At 40.5% G+C, this 19739-nt stretch overlaps 1 protein-coding gene across 1 annotated transcript in view; it reads left to right on the top strand.

The window, feature by feature from the left end:
• LOC121180074 (putative GPI-anchored protein pfl2) overlaps positions 1–18893 on the top strand; it is a 38391-nt gene extending 19498 nt beyond the window's left edge. Inside the window, exons 3-8 of the mRNA XM_041035204.1 lie at positions 13956–14020; positions 14747–14898; positions 14997–16171; positions 17015–17079; positions 17159–17304; positions 18143–18893. Of these exons, the coding sequence (XP_040891138.1) occupies positions 14832–14898; positions 14997–16171; positions 17015–17079; positions 17159–17304; positions 18143–18243 (1554 nt within the window). The 5' untranslated portion in view covers positions 13956–14020; positions 14747–14831 and the 3' untranslated portion in view covers positions 18244–18893. The remainder of the gene's footprint in view (positions 1–13955; positions 14021–14746; positions 14899–14996; positions 16172–17014; positions 17080–17158; positions 17305–18142) is intronic.
• Positions 18894–19739: the final 846 nt, after the last annotated feature.

Here is a 19739-nt window from a genome sequence, read left to right as displayed (position 1 = left end):
TGTAAAGTAGTACATTTTTTTTGACAGTTCATTGTTTTTCTTTAATGACTGAATTTTTACAGCTCAACGATGTCTATTCAGCAAAATACGGATCCCTGTTTAATCGAACCGTAGTCAAAGATTTCAGGTATAATACAGCACTCCTGATGTTTTCAAGATTTGGTTGTATAGTCTTTAGTTAATTCATTAAGGTTTTATTATTGTAATTTACTGTTTAAATGAAAAATTACTACAGCAGATTGTGATCAGTAACACCCAAAACTGTTTGTCGTACAGCAAAGGATCCATTGTGGTAGATGCTGAGGTGATATTCAATGATTTCAAGTCACTACCAGATGCCAGTTCTGTGGCTGAAACTTTGGTGACTGCATCTTCCAGCTCTAATTTCTCCCTCAGTGTCAACACTTCATCTGTTGTTGCAACAAGTAAGAGTTTATATTGACTGACACATATATATATATATATATATATATATATATATATATATATATATATATATATATATATATATATATATATAATGCTGTTCATGTTTGCAGTTCTTTTTGCTGCCATGCACAATATTAGTTTATCAACAGTATTATCAGGTGAGCTATGAGTTTATAAAGGACCAATATTGATTAAATTAAAATTTCAACTTTACAGTCGTGTTGTCACCAACTCAAGCTCCTGCTGCCACTGCATTTTCAACATCTATCTCCACATCACCTCTCAATGTAACTCCATCACTTGTCAATGAAAGTGCACCAGAAGTTATGGCAACTTCACCACCACTTGGATCAAGTACAGAAAGATTCAGTGCAGGTTTGCCAGCAAAAAACACAACTTTATCTTCAGCCAGAGGTTATACCACTTTCCACCCATTGACTGCAACTCCCAATATCAATCAGGATTTATCGCCAGTAATTTCCCCCTCACAATTAGACATTACAACTTTGCCAGCTATTCACTCAACCTTGGTACAAAAGAAGACATTACAACTTTTCAAAACTACTGATTCACAAACAGTTTCCACCTCACCCTTTGGCATTACATCTTCATCACCAACATTTGCATCTTCATCAGCAGTAAGTCAGACTTCAGCTCCACTCCCATCAAGTCAAACACAACTAAATACAAGGTTGCCACCACTCAGCACAATTTCACTACCACGTACATCAAGTCCAGTACCAGACACATCACCATTTTCAACAGTCTACACAAGTTCAGAACCAGACACAACAAGTTCATCACAAGGGACGGCAACTACAGGGCCACTTACTGACAATTTGCCCTCTATTCACACAACCTTGCAACAAGAGAAGACATCACAACTTTTCAAAACTACCGATTCACAAACAGTTTCCACCTCACCCTTTGGCATTACATCCTCATCACCAACTCTTGCATCTTCAACAGCAGTAAGTCAGACTTCAGCTCCACTCCCCTCAATTCAAACACAACTAAATACAAGGTTGCCACCACTCAGCACAAAGTTATTGCCACAAGCTTCAAGTCCAGTACCAGCCACATCACCATTTTCAATAATCAACACAAGTTCAGAACCAGACACTAGAAGTTCATCACAAGGGACTGTAACTACAGGACCAGTCACTGACACTTTGCCAGCTATTCACACAACCTTGGAACAAGAGAAGACATCACAACTTTTCAAAACTACTGATTCACAAACAGTTTCCACCTCACCGTTTGGCCTTACATCTTCATCACCAACTCTTGCATCTTCATCAGCAGTAAGTAAGACTTCAGCTCCACTCCCCTCAATTCAAACACAACTAAATACAAGGTTGCCACCACTCAGAACAATTTCACTACCACTGACATCTAATCCAGTACCAGCCACATCACAATTTTCAACATTCAACACAAGTTCAGAACCAGATACAACAAGTTCATCACAAGGGACTGTAACTACAGGGCCAGTCAGTGACACTTTGCCAGCTATTCACACAACTTTGGTACAAGAGAAGACATCACAACTTTTCAAAACTACTGATTCACAAAAAGTTTCCACCTCACCCTTTGGCATTACATCTTCATCACCAACACCGGCATCTTCATCAGCAGTTAGTCAGACTTCATCTCCACTCCCCTCAAGTCAAACACAACTAAATACAAGGTTGCCACCACTCAGCACAATTTCCCTTCCACGTGCTTCAAATCCAGTACCAGCCACATCACCATTTGCAACAATCAACACAAGTTCAGAACCAGACACAAGTTCATTACAAGGGAGTGCAAATACAGGGACAGTCAGTGACACTTTGCCAACTATTCATCCAACCTTGGTACAAGAGAAGACATCACAACTTTTCAAAACTACTGATTCACAAATAGTTTCCACCTCACCGTTTGGCATTACATATTCATCACCAACTCTTGCATCTTCATCAGCAGTAAGCCAGACTTCAACTCCACTCCCCTCGAGTCAAACACAGCTAAATACAATATTGCCACCACTCAGCACAATTTCACTGCCACTGACGTCAAGTCAATTACCAGCCACATCACCATTTTCAACAATCAACACAAGTTCAGAACCAGACAGAGGTTCATCACAAGGGACTGTAACTACAGGGCAAGTCACTGACACTTTGCCAGCTATTCACACAACCTTGGAACAAGAGAAGACATCACAACTATTCAAAACTACTGATTCACAGACAGTTTCATCACCATTTTCAACAATCAACACAAGTTCAGAACCAGACACAAGTTCATCACAAGGGACTGTAACTACAGGGCCAGTCACTGACACTTTGCCAGCTATTCACACAACCTTGGAAAAAGAGAAGACATCACAACTTTTCAAAACTACTGATTCACAGACAGTTTCCACATCACCGTTTGGCATTACATCTTCATCACCAACTCTTGCATCTTCATCAGCAGTAAGCCAGACTTCAGCTCCACTCCCCTCAAGTCAAACACAACTAAATACAAGGTTGCCACCACTCAGCACAATTTCACTGCCACTGACGTCAAGTCAATTACCAGACACTTCACCATTTTCAACAATCAACACAAGTTCAGAACCAGACACAACAAGTTCATCACAAAGGACTGTAACTACAGGGCAAGTCACTGACACTTTGCCAGCTATTCACACAACCTTGGAACAAGAGAAGACATCACAACTTTTCAAAACTACTGATTCACAAAAAGTTTCCACCTCACCCTTTGGCATTACATCTTCATCACCAACACCGGCATCTTCATCAGCAGTTAGTCAGACTTCATCTCCACTCCCCTCAAGTCAAACACAACTAAATACAAGGTTGCCACCACTCAGCACAATTTCCCTTCCACGTGCTTCAAATCCAGTACCAGCCACATCACCATTTGCAACAATCAACACAAGTTCAGAACCAGACACAAGTTCATTACAAGGGAGTGCAAATACAGGGACAGTCAGTGACACTTTGCCAACTATTCATCCAACCTTGGTACAAGAGAAGACATCACAACTTTTCAAAACTACTGATTCACAAATAGTTTCCACCTCACCGTTTGGCATTACATATTCATCACCAACTCTTGCATCTTCATCAGCAGTAAGTCAGACTTCAGCTCCACTCCCCTCCATTCAAACACAACTAAATACAAGGTTGCCACCACTCAGCACAACGTTATTGCCACAAGCTTCAAGTCCAGTACCAGCCACATCACCATTTTCAACAATAAACACAAGTTCAGAACCAGACACAACAAGTTCATCACAAGGGACTGTAACTACAGGACCAGTCACTGACACTATGCCAGCTAATCCCACAGCCTTGAAACAAGAGAAGACATCACAACTTTTCAAAACTACTGATTCACAAACAGTTTCCACCTCACCCTTTGGCATTACATCTTCATCACCAACATTTGCATTTTCATCAGCAGTAAGTCAGACTTCAGCTCCACTCCCCTCAAGTCAAACACAAAAAAATACAAGGTTGCCAAAACTCAGTACAAATTCACTACCACTGACGTCAAGTCCATTACCAGCCACATCACCATTTTCAACAATCAACAGAAGTTTAGAACCAGACTTAACCGGTTCATCAAAAGGGAGTGCAACTAAAAGGCCACTCACTGACAATTTGCCCTCTATTCACACAACCTTGGAACAAGAGAAGACATCACAACTTTTCAAAACTACTGATTCACAAACAGTTTCTACCTCACCTTTTGGCATTACATCTTCATCGCCAACTCTTGCATCTTCATCAGCAGGAAGTCAGACTTCAGCTCCACTCCCCTCAAGTCAAACACAACTAAATACAATGTTGCCAAAACTCAGCACAGTTTCACTACCAGTGATGTCAAGTCAATTACCAAACACATCACCATTTTCAACCATCAACACAAGTTCAGAACCAGACACAACAAGTTCACCACAAGGAACTGTAATTACAGGACCAGTCACTGACACTTTGCCAGCTAATCCCAATACCTTGGTACAAGAGAAGACATCACAACTTTTCAAAACTACTGATTCACAAATAGTTTCCACCTCACCGTTTGGCATTACATCTTCATCACCAACTCTTGCATCTTCATCAGCAGTAAGTCAGACTTCAGCTCCACTCCCCTCCATTCAAACACAACTAAATACAAGGTTGCCACCACTCAGCACAACGTTATTGCCACAAGCTTCAAGTCCAGTACCAGCCACATCACCATTTTCAACAATAAACACAAGTTCAGAACCAGACACAACAAGTTCATCACAAGGGACTGTAACTACAGGACCAGTCACTGACACTATGCCAGCTAATCCCACAGCCTTGAAACAAGAGAAGACATCACAACTTTTCAAAACTACTGATTCACAAACAGTTTCCACCTCACCCTTTGGCATTACATCTTCATCACCAACATTTGCATTTTCATCAGCAGTAAGTCAGACTTCAGCTCCACTCCCCTCAAGTCAAACACAAAAAAATACAAGGTTGCCAAAACTCAGTACAAATTCACTACCACTGACGTCAAGTCCATTACCAGCCACATCACCATTTTCAACAATCAACAGAAGTTTAGAACCAGACTTAACCGGTTCATCAAGAGGGAGTGCAACTAAAAGGCCACTCACTGACAATTTGCCCTCTATTCACACAACCTTGGAACAAGAGAAGACATCACAACTTTTCAAAACTACTGATTCACAAACAGTTTCTACCTCACCTTTTGGCATTACATCTTCATCGCCAACTCTTGCATCTTCATCAGCAGGAAGTCAGACTTCAGCTCCACTCCCCTCAAGTCAAACACAACTAAATACAATGTTGCCAAAACTCAGCACAGTTTCACTACCAGTGATGTCAAGTCAATTACCAAACACATCACCATTTTCAACCATCAACACAAGTTCAGAACCAGACACAACAAGTTCACCACAAGGAACTGTAATTACAGGACCAGTCACTGACACTTTGCCAGCTAATCCCAATACATTGATACAAGAGAAGACATCACAACTTTTCAAAACTACTGATTCACAAATAGTTTCCACCTCACCGTTTGGCATTACATCTTCATCACCAACTCTTGCATCTTCATCAGCAGTAAGTCAGACTTCAGCTCCACTCCCCTCCATTCAAACACAACTAAATACAAGGTTGCCACCACTCAGCACAACGTTATTGCCACAAGCTTCAAGTCCAGTACCAGCCACATCACCATTTTCAACAATAAACACAAGTTCAGAACCAGACACAACAAGTTCATCACAAGGGACTGTAACTACAGGACCAGTCACTGACACTATGCCAGCTAATCCCACAGCCTTGAAACAAGAGAAGACATCACAACTTTTCAAAACTACTGATTCACAAACAGTTTCCACCTCACCCTTTGGCATTACATCTTCATCACCAACATTTGCATTTTCATCAGCAGTAAGTCAGACTTCAGCTCCACTCCCCTCAAGTCAAACACAAAAAAATACAAGGTTGCCAAAACTCAGTACAAATTCACTACCACTGACGTCAAGTCCATTACCAGCCACATCACCATTTTCAACAATCAACAGAAGTTTAGAACCAGACTTAACCGGTTCATCAAAAGGGAGTGCAACTAAAAGGCCACTCACTGACAATTTGCCCTCTATTCACACAACCTTGGAACAAGAGAAGACATCACAACTTTTCAAAACTACTGATTCACAAACAGTTTCTACCTCACCTTTTGGCATTACATCTTCATCGCCAACTCTTGCATCTTCATCAGCAGGAAGTCAGACTTCAGCTCCACTCCCCTCAAGTCAAACACAACTAAATACAATGTTGCCAAAACTCAGCACAGTTTCACTACCAGTGATGTCAAGTCAATTACCAAACACATCACCATTTTCAACCATCAACACAAGTTCAGAACCAGACACAACAAGTTCACCACAAGGAACTGTAATTACAGGACCAGTCACTGACACTTTGCCAGCTAATCCCAATACCTTGATACAAGAGAAGACATCACAACTTTTCAAAACTACTGATGCACAAACAGTATCCACCTCACCCTTTGGCATTACATCTTTATCACCAACTCTTGCATCTTCATCAGCAGTTACTCAGACTTCAGCTCCACTCCCCTCAAGTCAAACACAACTAAATACAAGGTTGCCACCACTCAGCACAATTTCACTGCCACTTACTTCAAGTCCAGTACCAGCCACATCACCATTTTCAAATATCAACACAAGTTCAGAACCAGACACAACAAGTTCATCACAAGGCACTGTAAATACAGTACCAGTCACTGACACTTTGCCAGCTATTCACACAACCTTGCTACAAGAGAAGACATCACAACTTGTCCAATCTACAAATTCAAAAACTGTTTCCACCTCACTTTTTGGCATTACATCTTCATCAACAAGTTTTGCATCTTCATCAGCAGTGAGTCAGACTTCAGCTCCACTCCCCTCAAGTCAAGCACAACTAAACACATTTCCACCACTCAGTACAATTTTACAACCATTGATGTCAAGTCCATTACCAGCCACATCACCATTTTCAACAATCAACACAAGTTCAGAACCAGACACAACAAGTTCATCACAAGAGACTGTAACTACAGGGCCAGTCACTGACACTTTGCCAGCTATTCAAACAACATTGGAACAAGAGAAGACATCACAACTTTTCAAAACTACTGATTCACAGACAGTTTCCACATCACCGTTTGGCATTACATCTTCATCACCAACTCTTGCATCTTCATCAGCAGTAAGTCAGACTTCATCTCCACTCCCCTCAAGTCAAACACAACTAAATACAAGGTTACCACCACTCAACACAATTTCACTACCACTGACATCAAATCCAGTACCAGCCACATCACCATTTTCAACAATCAACACAAGTTTAGAACCAGACTTAACCAGTTCATCACAAGGGACTGCAACTACAGGGCCATTCACTGACAATTTGCCCTTTATTCACACAACCTTTGTACAAGAGAAGACATCACAACTTTTCAAAACTACTGATTCACAAACAGTTTCCACCTCACCCTTTGGCATTACATCTTCATCACCAACACCAGCATCTTCATCAGCAGTAAGTCAGACTTCATCTCCACTCCCCTCAAGTCAAACACAACTAAGTACAAGGTTGCCACCACTCAGCACAATTTCACTGCCACGTGCTTCAAGTCCAGTACCAGACACATCACCATTTTCAACAATCAACACAAGTTCAGAACCAGACACAACAAGTTCATCACAAGGGACTGTAACTACAGGACCAGTCACTGACACTTTGCCAGCTAATCCCACAACCTTGATACAAGAGAAGACATCACAACATTTTAAAACTACTGATTCACAAACAGTTTCCACCTCACCCTTTGGCATTACATCTTCATCACCAACATTTGCATTTTCATCAGCAGTAAGTCAGACTTCAGCTCCACTCCCCTCAAGTCAAACACAACAAAATACAAGGTTGCCAAAACTCAAGACAATTTCACTACCACTGACGTCAAGTCCATTACCAGCCACATCACCATTTTCAATAGTAAACACAAGTTCAGAACCAGACTTAACCAGTTCATCACAAGGCACTGTATCTACAGGGCCAGTCACTGACACTTTACCAGCTAAACCCACAATCTTGGTAAAAAAGAAGACATCACAACTTTTCAAAACTACTGATTCACAAATAGTTTCCACCTCACCTTTTGGCATTACATCTTCATCACCAACTGTTGCATCTTCAACAGCAGTAAGTCAGACTTACACTCCACTCCCCTCAAGTCAAACACAACAAAATACAAGGTTGCCACCACTCAGCACAATTTCACTTCCACGTGCGTCAAGTCCAGTACCAGACACATCACCATTTTCAACAATCAACCCAAGTTTAGAACCAGACTTAACCAGTTCATCACAAGGAAGTGCAACTACAGGGCCACTTACTAACAATTTGCCCTCTATTCACACAACCTTGGAACAAGAGAAGACATCACAACTTTTCAAAACTACTGATTCACAAACAGTTTCCACCTCACCCTTTGGCATTACATCTTCATCAGCAGTAAGTCAGACTTCAGCTCCACTCCCCTCAAGTCAAACACAACTAAATACAAGGTTGCCACCACTCAGCACAATTTCACTGCCACGTGCTTCAAGTCCAGTACCAGCCACATCACCATTTTCAACAATCAACACAAGTTCAGAACCAGACACAACAAGTTCATCACAAGGGACTGTAACTACAGGACCAGTCACTGACACTTTACCAGCTATTCACACAACCTTGGTACAAGAGAAGACATCACAACTTTTCAAAACTACTGATTCACAAACAGTTTCCACCTCAACCTTTGGCATTACATCTTCATCACCAACTCTTGCATCTTCATCAGCAGTAAGTCAAGCTTCAGCTCCACTCCCCTCAAGTCAAACACAACAAACTGCAAGGTTGCCACCACTCAGCACAACGTTAAGGCCACGGGCTTCAAGTCCAGTACCAGCCACATCACCATTTTCAACAATCAACACAAGTTCAGAACCAGACACAACAAGTTCATCACAAGGGACTGTAACTACAAGACCAGTCACTGACACTTTGCCAGCTATTCACACAACCTTGGAACAAAAGAAGATATCACAACTTTTCAAAACTACTGATTCACAAATAGTTTCCACCTCAACATTTGGCATTACATTTTCATCACCAACTCTTGCATCTTCATCAGCAGTAAGTCAGACTTCAGCTCCAGTCCACTCAAGTCAAACACAACTAAATACAAGCTTGCCACCACTCAGCACAATTTCACTTCCACGTGCTTCAAGTCCAGTACCAGACACATCACAATTTTCAACAGTCAACACAAGTTCAGAACCAGACACAAGTTCATCACAAGGGACTGTAACTACAGGGCCAGTCACTGACACTTTACCAGCTATTCACACAACCTTGGTACAAGAGAAGACATCACAACTTTTCAAAACTACTGATTCACAAATAGTTTCCACATCACCGTTTGGCATTACATCTTCATCACCAACTCTTGCATCTTCATCAGCAGTAAGTCAGACTTCAGCTCCACTCCCCTCAAGTCAAACACTACTAAATACAGGGTTGCCACCACTCCGCACAAAGTTATTGCCACATGCTTCAAGTCCAGTACCAGCCACATCACCATTTTCAACAATCAACACAAGTTCAGAACCAGACACAAGTACATTACACGGGACTGTAACTACAGCGCCAGTCAGTGACACTTTGCCAGCTATTCACACAACCTTGGTACAAGAGAAGACATCACAACTTTTCAAAACTACTGATTCACAGAAAGTTTCCACCTCACCCTTTGGCATTACATCTTCATCATCAACACCGGCATCTTCATCAGCAGTTAGTAAGACTTCAGCTCCACTCCCCTCAAGTCAAACACTACTAAATACAAGGTTGCCACCAGTCAGCACAATTTCACTGCCACATGCTTCAAGTCCAGTACCAGCCACATCACCATTTTCAAATATCAACACAAGTTCAGAACCAGACACAAGTTCATCACAAGGGACTGTAACTACAGGACTAGTCACTGACACTTTGCCAGCTAATCCCACAACCCTGATACAAGAAAAGACATCACAACTTTTCAAAACTACTGATTCACTAACAGTTTCCACCTCACCCTTTGGCATTACATCTTCATCACCAACATTTGCATCTTCATCAGCAGTAAGTCAGACTTCAGCTCCACTCCCCTCAAGTCAAACACAACAAAATACAAGGTTACCACCACTCAGCACAACGTTAAGGCCACAGGCTTCAAGTCCAGTACCAGCCACATCACCATTTTCAACAATCAACACAAGTTCAGAACGAGACACAACAAGTTCATCACAAGGGACTGTAACTACAGGACCAGTCACTGACACTTTGCCAGCTATTCAAACAACTTTGGAACAAGAGAAGAAATCACAACTTTTCAAAACTATTGATTCACAAAAAGTTTCCACCTCACCCTTTGGCATTACATCTTCATCACCAACACCGGCATCTTCATCAGCAGTAAGTCAGACTTCATCTCCACTCCCCTCAAGTCAAACACAACTAAATACAAGGTTGCCACCACTCAGCACAATTTCACTGCCACGTGCTTCAAGTCCAGTACCAGACACATCACCATTTTCAACAATCAACACAAGTTCAGAACCAGACACAACAAGTTCATCACAAGGGACTGTAACTACAGGACCAGCCACTGACACTTTGCCAGCTAATCCCACAACCTTGATACAAGAGAAGACATCACAACATTTTAAAACTACTGATTCACAAACAGTTTCCACCTCACCCTTTGGCATTACATCTTCATCACCAACACCGACATCTTCATCAGCAGTAAGTCAGACTTCATCTCCACTCCCCTCAAGTCAAACACAACTAAATACAAGGTTGCCACCACTCAGCACAATTTCACTGCCACGTGCTTCAAGTCCAGTACCAGACACATCACCATTTTCAACAATCAACACAAGTTCAGAACCAGACAAAACAAGTTCATCACAAGGGACTGTAACTACAGGACCAGTCACTGACACTTTGCCAGCTAATCCCACAACCTTGATACAAGAGAAGACATCACAACATTTTAAAACTACTGATTCACAAACAGTTTCCACCTCACCCTTTGGCATTACATCTTCATCACCAACATTTGCATTTCCATCAGCAGTAAGTCAGACTTCAGCTCCACTCCCCTCAAGTCAAACACAACAAAATACAAGGTTGCCAAAACTCAAGACAATTTCACTACCACTGACGTCAAGTCCATTACCAGCCACATCACCATTTTCAACAGTCAACACAACTTCAGAACCAGACTTAACCAGTTCATCACAAGGCATTGTATCTACAGGGCCAGTCACTGACACTTTATCAGCTAAACCCACAATCTTGTTAAAAAAGAATACATCACAACTTTTCAAAACTACTGATTCACAAATAGTTTCCACCTCACCTTTTGGCATTACATCTTCATCACCAACTGTTGCATCTTTAACAGCAGTAAGTGAGACTTACACTCCACTCCCCTCAAGTCAAACACAACAAAATACAAGGTTGCCACCACTCAGCACATTTTCACTTCCACGTGCGTCAAGTCCAGTACCAGACACATCACCATTTTCAACAATCAACCCAAGTTTAGAACCAGACTTAACCAGTTCATCACAAGGAAGTGCAACTACAGGGCCACTTACTAACAATTTGCCCTCTATTCACACAACCTTGGAACAAGAGAAGACATCACAACTTTTCAAAACTACTGATTCACAAACAGTTTCCACCTCACCCTTTGGCATTACATCTTCATCAGCAGTAAGTCAGACTTCAGCTCCACTCCCCTCAAGTCAAACACAACTAAATACAAGGTTGCCACCACTCAGCACAATTTCACTGCCACGTGCTTCAAGTCCAGTACCAGACACATCACCATTTTCAACAATCAACACAAGTTCAGAACCAGACACAACAAGTTCATCACAAGGGACTGTAACTACAGGACCAGTCACTGACACTTTACCAGCTATTCACACAACCTTGGTACAAGAGAAGACATCACAACTTTTCAAAACAACTGATTCACAAACAGTTTCCACCTCACCCTTTGGCATTACATCTTCATCACCAACATTTGCATCTTCATCAGCAGTAAGTCAGACTTCAGCTCCACTCCCCTCAAGTCAAACACAACAAACTGCAAGGTTGCCACCACTCAGCACAACGTTAAAGCCACGGGCTTCAAGTCCAGTACCAGCCACATCACCATTTTCAACAATCAACACAAGTTCAGAACCAGACACAACAAGTTCATCACAAGGGACTGTAACTACACAACCAGTCACTGACACTTTGCCAGCTATTCACACAACCTTGATACAAGAGAAGACATCACAACTTTTCAAAACTACTGATTCACTAACAGTTTCCACATCACCCTTTGGCATTACATCTTCATCACCAACATTTGCATCTTCATCAGCAGTAAGTCAGACTTCAGCCCCACTCCCCTCAAGTCAAACACAACAACATACAAGCTTGCCACCACTCAGCACAATTTCACTTCCACGTGCTTCAAGTCCAGTACCAGACACATCACAATTTTCAACAGTCAACACAAGTTCAGAACCAGACACAAGTTCATCACAAGGGACTGTAACTACAGGGCCAGTCACTGACACTTTACCAGCTATTCACACAACCTTGGTACAAAAGAATACATCACAACTTTTCAAAACTACTGATTCACAGACAGTTTCCACATCACCGTCTGGCATTACTTCTTCATCACCAACTCTTGCATCTTCAACAGTAGTAAGTCAGACTTCATCTCCACTCCCCTCAAGTCAAACACAACTAAATACAAGGTTGCCACCACTCCGCACAAAGTTATTGCCACATGCTTCTAGTCCAGTACCAGCCACATCACCATTTTCAACAATCAACACAAGCTCAATACCAGACACAACACGTTCATCTGAAGTGGGTGTAACTACAGGACCAGTCAGTGACAATTTTCCAACAGTTCACCCAACCTTGGAACATCAGAAGACATCACAGGTTGTCAATAATATTGATTCACAAACAGTTTCCACCTCACTGTTTGGAATTACATTTTCATCACCAAATGCTGCATCATCATCAGCAGTAAGTCAGACTTCAGCTCCAGTCCCCTCAAGTCAAACACAACAAAATACAAGGATGCCACCACTCAGCACAATTTCATTGCCACTTACTTCAAGTCCAGTACCAGCCACATCACCATTTTCAATCATCAACACAAGTTCATCACAAGGGCGTGCAAGGGTGACATCAACTAGTCGTAGTTTTCCACCAGACCATACAACTTCAGTGCAAATGAAGACATTATTCCTAGTCAACATTTCTTCAACTCCAGTACATACATCATCTCAACCCGCAACTTTACTATCTTTATCTCCCCCAACTCTTAATACAACACTCTCCTTACCAGGTAACACAATGTATACACAAGACTATTCTGTTTTTTTTTAAAGTTAATTGCTCTTCATCCATACCTTGTACCTTTCAAATTAGTTTCTTTAGCTTAATCTCATTTCACTTCAACTTAGCAAGCCAATAATTCTGAGCTTCTATCTTTCACAGGTAATTTGACGTCTCCCTCAAAAAATGGAACCTCATCACCACCAGTGTTCACTGTTACAACTGGGTCTCTGCCTACAACAACAGCTGCCACACCAGTTGAGCCAAGGATCACCTTGGGATTTAAACTACAGCAAAATTTTACAGCAGAGCTTATGAACAAATCTTCATCAGAATATAAGGAATTAGTTACCAAAGTAACCACGGCAGTAAGTCTTTTGGTCTTTTTTAACAACCACAAATACAAATATGAACGTACACTCACCCGAACAATGATTCATGTTCTGTTAAATGTAAACAATTCAATTCATTGTTTCTTTTTCACAGCTCAACAATGTCTATTCAGCAAAATATGGATCCCTGTTTAATCGAACTGTAGTCAAAAGTTTCAGGTATGTTCCATTGCTTTCAAGTTTATTATACTATTATTCAAAGCATTATATAATTACAATTGTATAATTATTACATTATATTTACATGTTCAGGTGTATGTTGAAAGAGTTTTCGGTTGCTGCAATGATTCCTCCTCTACATACCAAAGTGAATACCTGAAGATATCCCTCCTTACTAGCAGTCTGATCTAAGAGAGGACTGACAAAATCCACTGCCCTTAATGTGTGAAAATTCTCAAGTTCAGCTGAAGCTAATATGAGGCTTCAGGAGTGAATGTTTGTATCAATGGGTTACTTTTCAGAGTTAGTGTTTTTAAGGCATTTTTTCCTTTTTTGTTATGTTAGAGATCCCTTGTTGAGCTGTATTAGAGGAATAACAACACAAACACTGCATATGTGGAAGATACCACTTTCTCACAACTCAGATTGCTGGAGCATCTTTAATTAGCTCTGGCTGAACTTGAATATATTTTCATTCAGGACCGTGGCTCTGGGTTGCATTAACCATGTTACATGGTGTCACACCACAAGGGGATCACTTTATAGCATAGTATATAGATGAGGGATTCATTACAGCGTGTAAATATGGGCATGTGATAAGACAGAGTAAGACAGTGTGCTTCAATTTTAGGGGTAATTGTTTCCATTTTCTTTTATGTTTTTTTTTTGTTTTTGGTGACATATTAGAAGAAATAATTATAATAACACTATTCTGTTCTCTTACAGTAAAGGTTCAGTTGTGGTAGATGCTGAACTGATATTTAATAATGCAAGCTCAGTGCCTGAACCTAGTGCTGTGGCAAAAGTTCTGATGGACACAGCATCCAACAATTCCAACTTCTCTCTCCCAGTGAACGTATCAAGCATTGTTGCAGAAAGTAAGAGTTGTTTTGTTAAATACATGGAGCTGCAATGTACTGCTACCCAACTGCTGCAGTTGAATTTTATTACTGTCATTATATGTGTTTTATTACAGGCTTTAGTACTGCAGCTATTGCATCAACAACTCTTCCCGTTGCTGCCTCTAATGCTACTACTGTTGCTGTGCCTACTGCTGTTCCCAATGCTACAACTATTTCAACTGCTACACCTGCTCCCAATACAACAGCTGTTTCCACCAACGCTACATCTACTTCAGCTGCTATGCCTTCTCCCAATACAACAGCTGCTTCCACCAATGCCACAGCTACTTCAGTTGCTAGACCTGCTCCCAACGCAACAGCTGCTTCCACCAATGCTACAGCTATGTCAGCTGCTTCCACCAATGATACATCTGTTTCAGCTGCTACACCTTCTCCCTCTACAACAGCTGCTTCCACTGTTGTTACAGCTACTTCAGCTGCTACGCCTTCTCCCAATACAACAGCTGTTTCCACCAGTGCTACATCTATTTCAGCTGCTACACCTTCTCCCACTACAACAGCTGCTTCCACTGTTGTTACAGCTACTTCAGCTGCTACACCTGCTCCCAATGCAACAGCTGCTTCCACCGATGCTACAGCTACTTCAGTTGCTAGACCTTCTCCCAACACAACAGCTGCTTCCACCAATGCTACAGCTACTTCAGCTTCTACACCTGCTCCCACTACAACAACTGCTTCCACTGTTGTTACAACTACTTCAGCTGCTACACCTTCTCCCAATACAACAAATGCTTCCACCAATGCCACAGCTACTTCATCTGCTTCACCTGCTCCCAATGCAACAGCTGCTTCCACCAATGCTACAGCTATGTCAGCTGCTTCCACCAATGCTACATCTACTTCAGCTGCTACACCTTCTCCCATTACAACAACTGCCTCCACTGTTGCTACAGCTACTTCAGCTGCTACACCTTCTCCCATTACAACAACTGCCTCCACCAATGCTACAGCTACTTCAACCGCTACACCTTCTCCCACTACAACAGCTGCTTCCACCAATGCTACATCTACTTCAGCTGCTACACCTTCTCCCACTACAACAGCTGCTTCCACTGTTGCTACAGCTACTTCAGCTACAGAAATCACCAACACAGCATCAACAAATCCTCCTTCATCCACTGAGGGAACACTGGGCCTTCAGTTTAGCCTCAACCAAACATTCACATCAGATCTCTCCAGCTCATCATCTGCAGCATACAAGGCTTTGGCTGATACAGTAGTCTCAGAGGTAAGATGGCCTTGTTTTGTTATTAGTAGACATCTCTCATAAAAGAGAGGCATACAAACCTATTTCTGATTTGTTTAACGTGAGGCCAAAGTTTATTTGTTAAACAAATAATCTCTGGAAATATGCCGACCAGAAAGCACCTTCAACAGTCAGTTTAATACCAACTCATCTCATTCATCATGACAGAAAATTACAGCACAATTGCTACAATATGTAAGCGCAGAAAACCTGCACAGCCACTAAAAAGTTCACTTAAATTCAGAGGTGTTCATGCATTAACATTAACGGGTGGATGAGTCCATCTAGTATTTTGCTATATGGTCAGCAGAGAATTAGAAACTCTGATAGGGACAGAGATATTTGCTTGAATCCCAATCCCAAGATACAGAGTGACAGATTACAACTTTGCTGCCATTATTTCTCATTGATCTTGACTCTCTCATGACCAAGCCTTTACCTTTGCTGTATGCTGGGTATACCTGCATGGGTAAACCTTTATTTAGCTTGGCTAATGTATTCTTTGGCTGTAGCAGATCAATTTAAGGTTTGTAAATTCAAGAAAAACACCATTAATTAAAATTAAGTTAATGTTGATGTTAATGTATTTCATCTTATTTTACTAACATTATACTAGACAGCATTTAAGCTTATTCTTCTTAATTTTTGCAATGATGCACACTTAATTGAATAAAATATTTTCTTGATTGTGTGGCTGCAACAAATAAAGCGTTTTATTTTTAACCTAACCTGTTACTAAATTGATAACTTGGAGTCTACTGACCTTCTATATGCTTATGCTTGAAACTATAAGTGCATTCTACTAACAGCTAAATGTTCTTTTAGGTCAACAAAGTTTGTAAGAAAGTATTTTCATCAACTTTCCGTCGCTCAATTGTCGACATGTTCAGGTGAGACAAAATTTGCTACTTCACTCTTTTTGATGGAGTATTGACTAATGTTGACTGAGTTCTCTCCTTGTCATTACAGGAGAGGATCAGTGGTTGTTGACATGACTCTTGTCTTCAAAGATAAGTCCTCAGTGCCTGCAACAAGTAATGCAACAGCACAACTCAGTCGTGAACTTACCAGCAACTCCACATCTCTAAACATCATATCAGGCAGTGTTACTGCATGTACGTTTTTACAATCATTCAGTTGTTTTAATATTACTGTAGTTGGTTTAAGTAATAATTTGTTTAAAATCATTTGCATTTTACAATATCGTGTATTATCAATGGTAAAGATTTCACTACATTTGACATAATTGCTTGTGTTGTTAAGGTACTAGAGTTTGACTTCAAAAGAGTTATCACAAACTGTATTCTGCTAAAAGTCAGTTCAATACACATTATCAAAAATCTGTCCATCAACACCAGAAGAATATTATCAGAAACATTTTCCACAGAAATTATTTTCAATTACCCCCAATAATGACCACAGGAAAAAACAGCATTGTTTATTATATTTCTGTATATTCATTTATTTATTTCATTTCCCCAAAACTGAATTGAAGCTCTACATGGCCATAGTGAAACTGGAAACCTCAAAGTGAAACTACATATCTTGAATGGTCATAATAAGTACCCTTAGCAAGGTCACATATAGACATAACATACAGAAATTGGAAGATTTATATGATTTTATTTGGTTGCCTATGGAGAACATGCTTCACTAAGTATGCCAAAGGATGCCACAGTCATCTGTCAGAGCCTGTGTAGCTTAAGTTTGTTAAAATGGAAGAATATCTTTTCTAGACAAGTGATGGATGTGAATATTGCTCCAGAAATGCTTCAGAAACAAAGCCAGTGTGAAGTGCCCTTAAGATGCTGTGATGGTTTAGGAGATGAGGCAGCCTTTGACTCCATAACCTTTTATTTTTAGTCCAGTTCTTTTCTTAGTTTTTATATATGTAAAATTGTTTTGAGTGTGGGATAGTTCACTAACTAATCCATTTTTTCCCTACTATTTCAGATACAGCAACATCAAGTAGTCCTCCTCATCCTACATTTCTCTCACTGGCAGTCTCCTCACTTGCACTGCTGGCTGTGGCACAGATGCTGACAAGCTTATAGCAGGATCCCAAGACTGCCACTGACTGCATAAATAGCTTCAAAAATATATATTAAAAAATGCAAATTACGTGTCATAAGACTAGAATATGTGTAGTATGTATGACATATCTCCTAAATAGTGCCAGTGTAAAATGATTTGCCTGTTTTCATATTGCAGTGACACATATAATATGGTTTTATATTAGTATATCGTTATTATATCATATTAGTGACACAAGCAAATTTTTCTTGTTCCAGATCATGTCTTGACTTTTAATATTTTATTTTGGCTTGACAGTGAGATTTTTTTGCATTTGCTGCTGTGCCTTCCTGAAAAGCTATATTTCACACCAAATTATGTCATAAAGTGGTTCAAAATAGAGGGGAATAGGTGGATGAGTGAGGCAGGATGTGAGGTTGAAAGTGTGTGGCAATTTCAGTTCTTGGTTCAAAACTGATTATGGGAGGTTCACATGTGAAGACCTGAAATCTCAACACCTGATGAAGTAACCTTTCAGCCACTTATACTTTTTATCAACCTACTCATTCCTTACATACACATAACTGGATATCAACCCCCATGTCACACAGTGCCAGAAGGACAGACTAGGTGCATCTGGATTTGCGACCCCTGAATCGACCTTTAGACATTTGAATTTACCCCCATCAACAAAGCAGGTGAATGGTTACTGGGTATTTCCAAATGATCCAGTACCACTTGGGGTATTTAAGTCCAACAATATAACAATTTGCTTTGTTTGTTGCTTGTTTTGTTTTGTTTTTAGTGGATCACTTTTAAGAGACAACTTTTTATTGACTCTATTGACTTTATTGATTTTTCAAGAATGACCTCTGACCTCCACTGTCCTTCTACACCATAACTTTTAAATGAAAAACTGTCATAGGAATGAAGGAAATGCATAAAATTCTGAGGGCTGTACCACTTCCGCAGAATGTAGACACTGGTAAATTACATCACCTTGCTTTTCAAGGCGTGGCTGCTCTACAACCACTGCAAATAATCTGTCAGCTGGATACAAGTGTAGAAACTTCTGTTGTAGCTAAGGTTGTCTAATATGTATTTAAATGAGTGCGTCCCTTGTAGAGACAGTACATTTATCTGACAAGTACATGCAAATATTTGTAACAAGAAACCATTGAAATGGCTTCTTATTTGAAACTATAGCAGATAAAAAGCATATTATAATTGTTTAGTGAATTTTTATTATTGTAAGTTGGGTTGCTCATATGCTAGGTGGATTAAATACTTTATTTAATTTATGGAGTATACAGAGGCAAGTACTTTTTATCCCTGCCGTACATGAACATAAAACCTTACACATACAGTGAGCATGTCAGCAGTAACACATGGAACTTTTTTGTGTCTAGCCACCAAAACATCATCAGAGTAGTTCCTTCAATCTCATCCTCCTCCGCTTTATGTGACAGATGGGCTGCTTTGATGTGAATAACTGCTGTGAATACGAAATAAAACAGAAATGATGAAATCATGATGA

The sequence above is a fragment of the Toxotes jaculatrix genome, chromosome 4 (assembly GCF_017976425.1).
Source record: "Toxotes jaculatrix isolate fToxJac2 chromosome 4, fToxJac2.pri, whole genome shotgun sequence".
NCBI lineage: Eukaryota > Metazoa > Chordata > Actinopteri > Toxotidae > Toxotes > Toxotes jaculatrix.
Note: the sequence above shows the minus strand (reverse complement) of the source record. Positions and strands in the feature narration are given on the sequence as shown.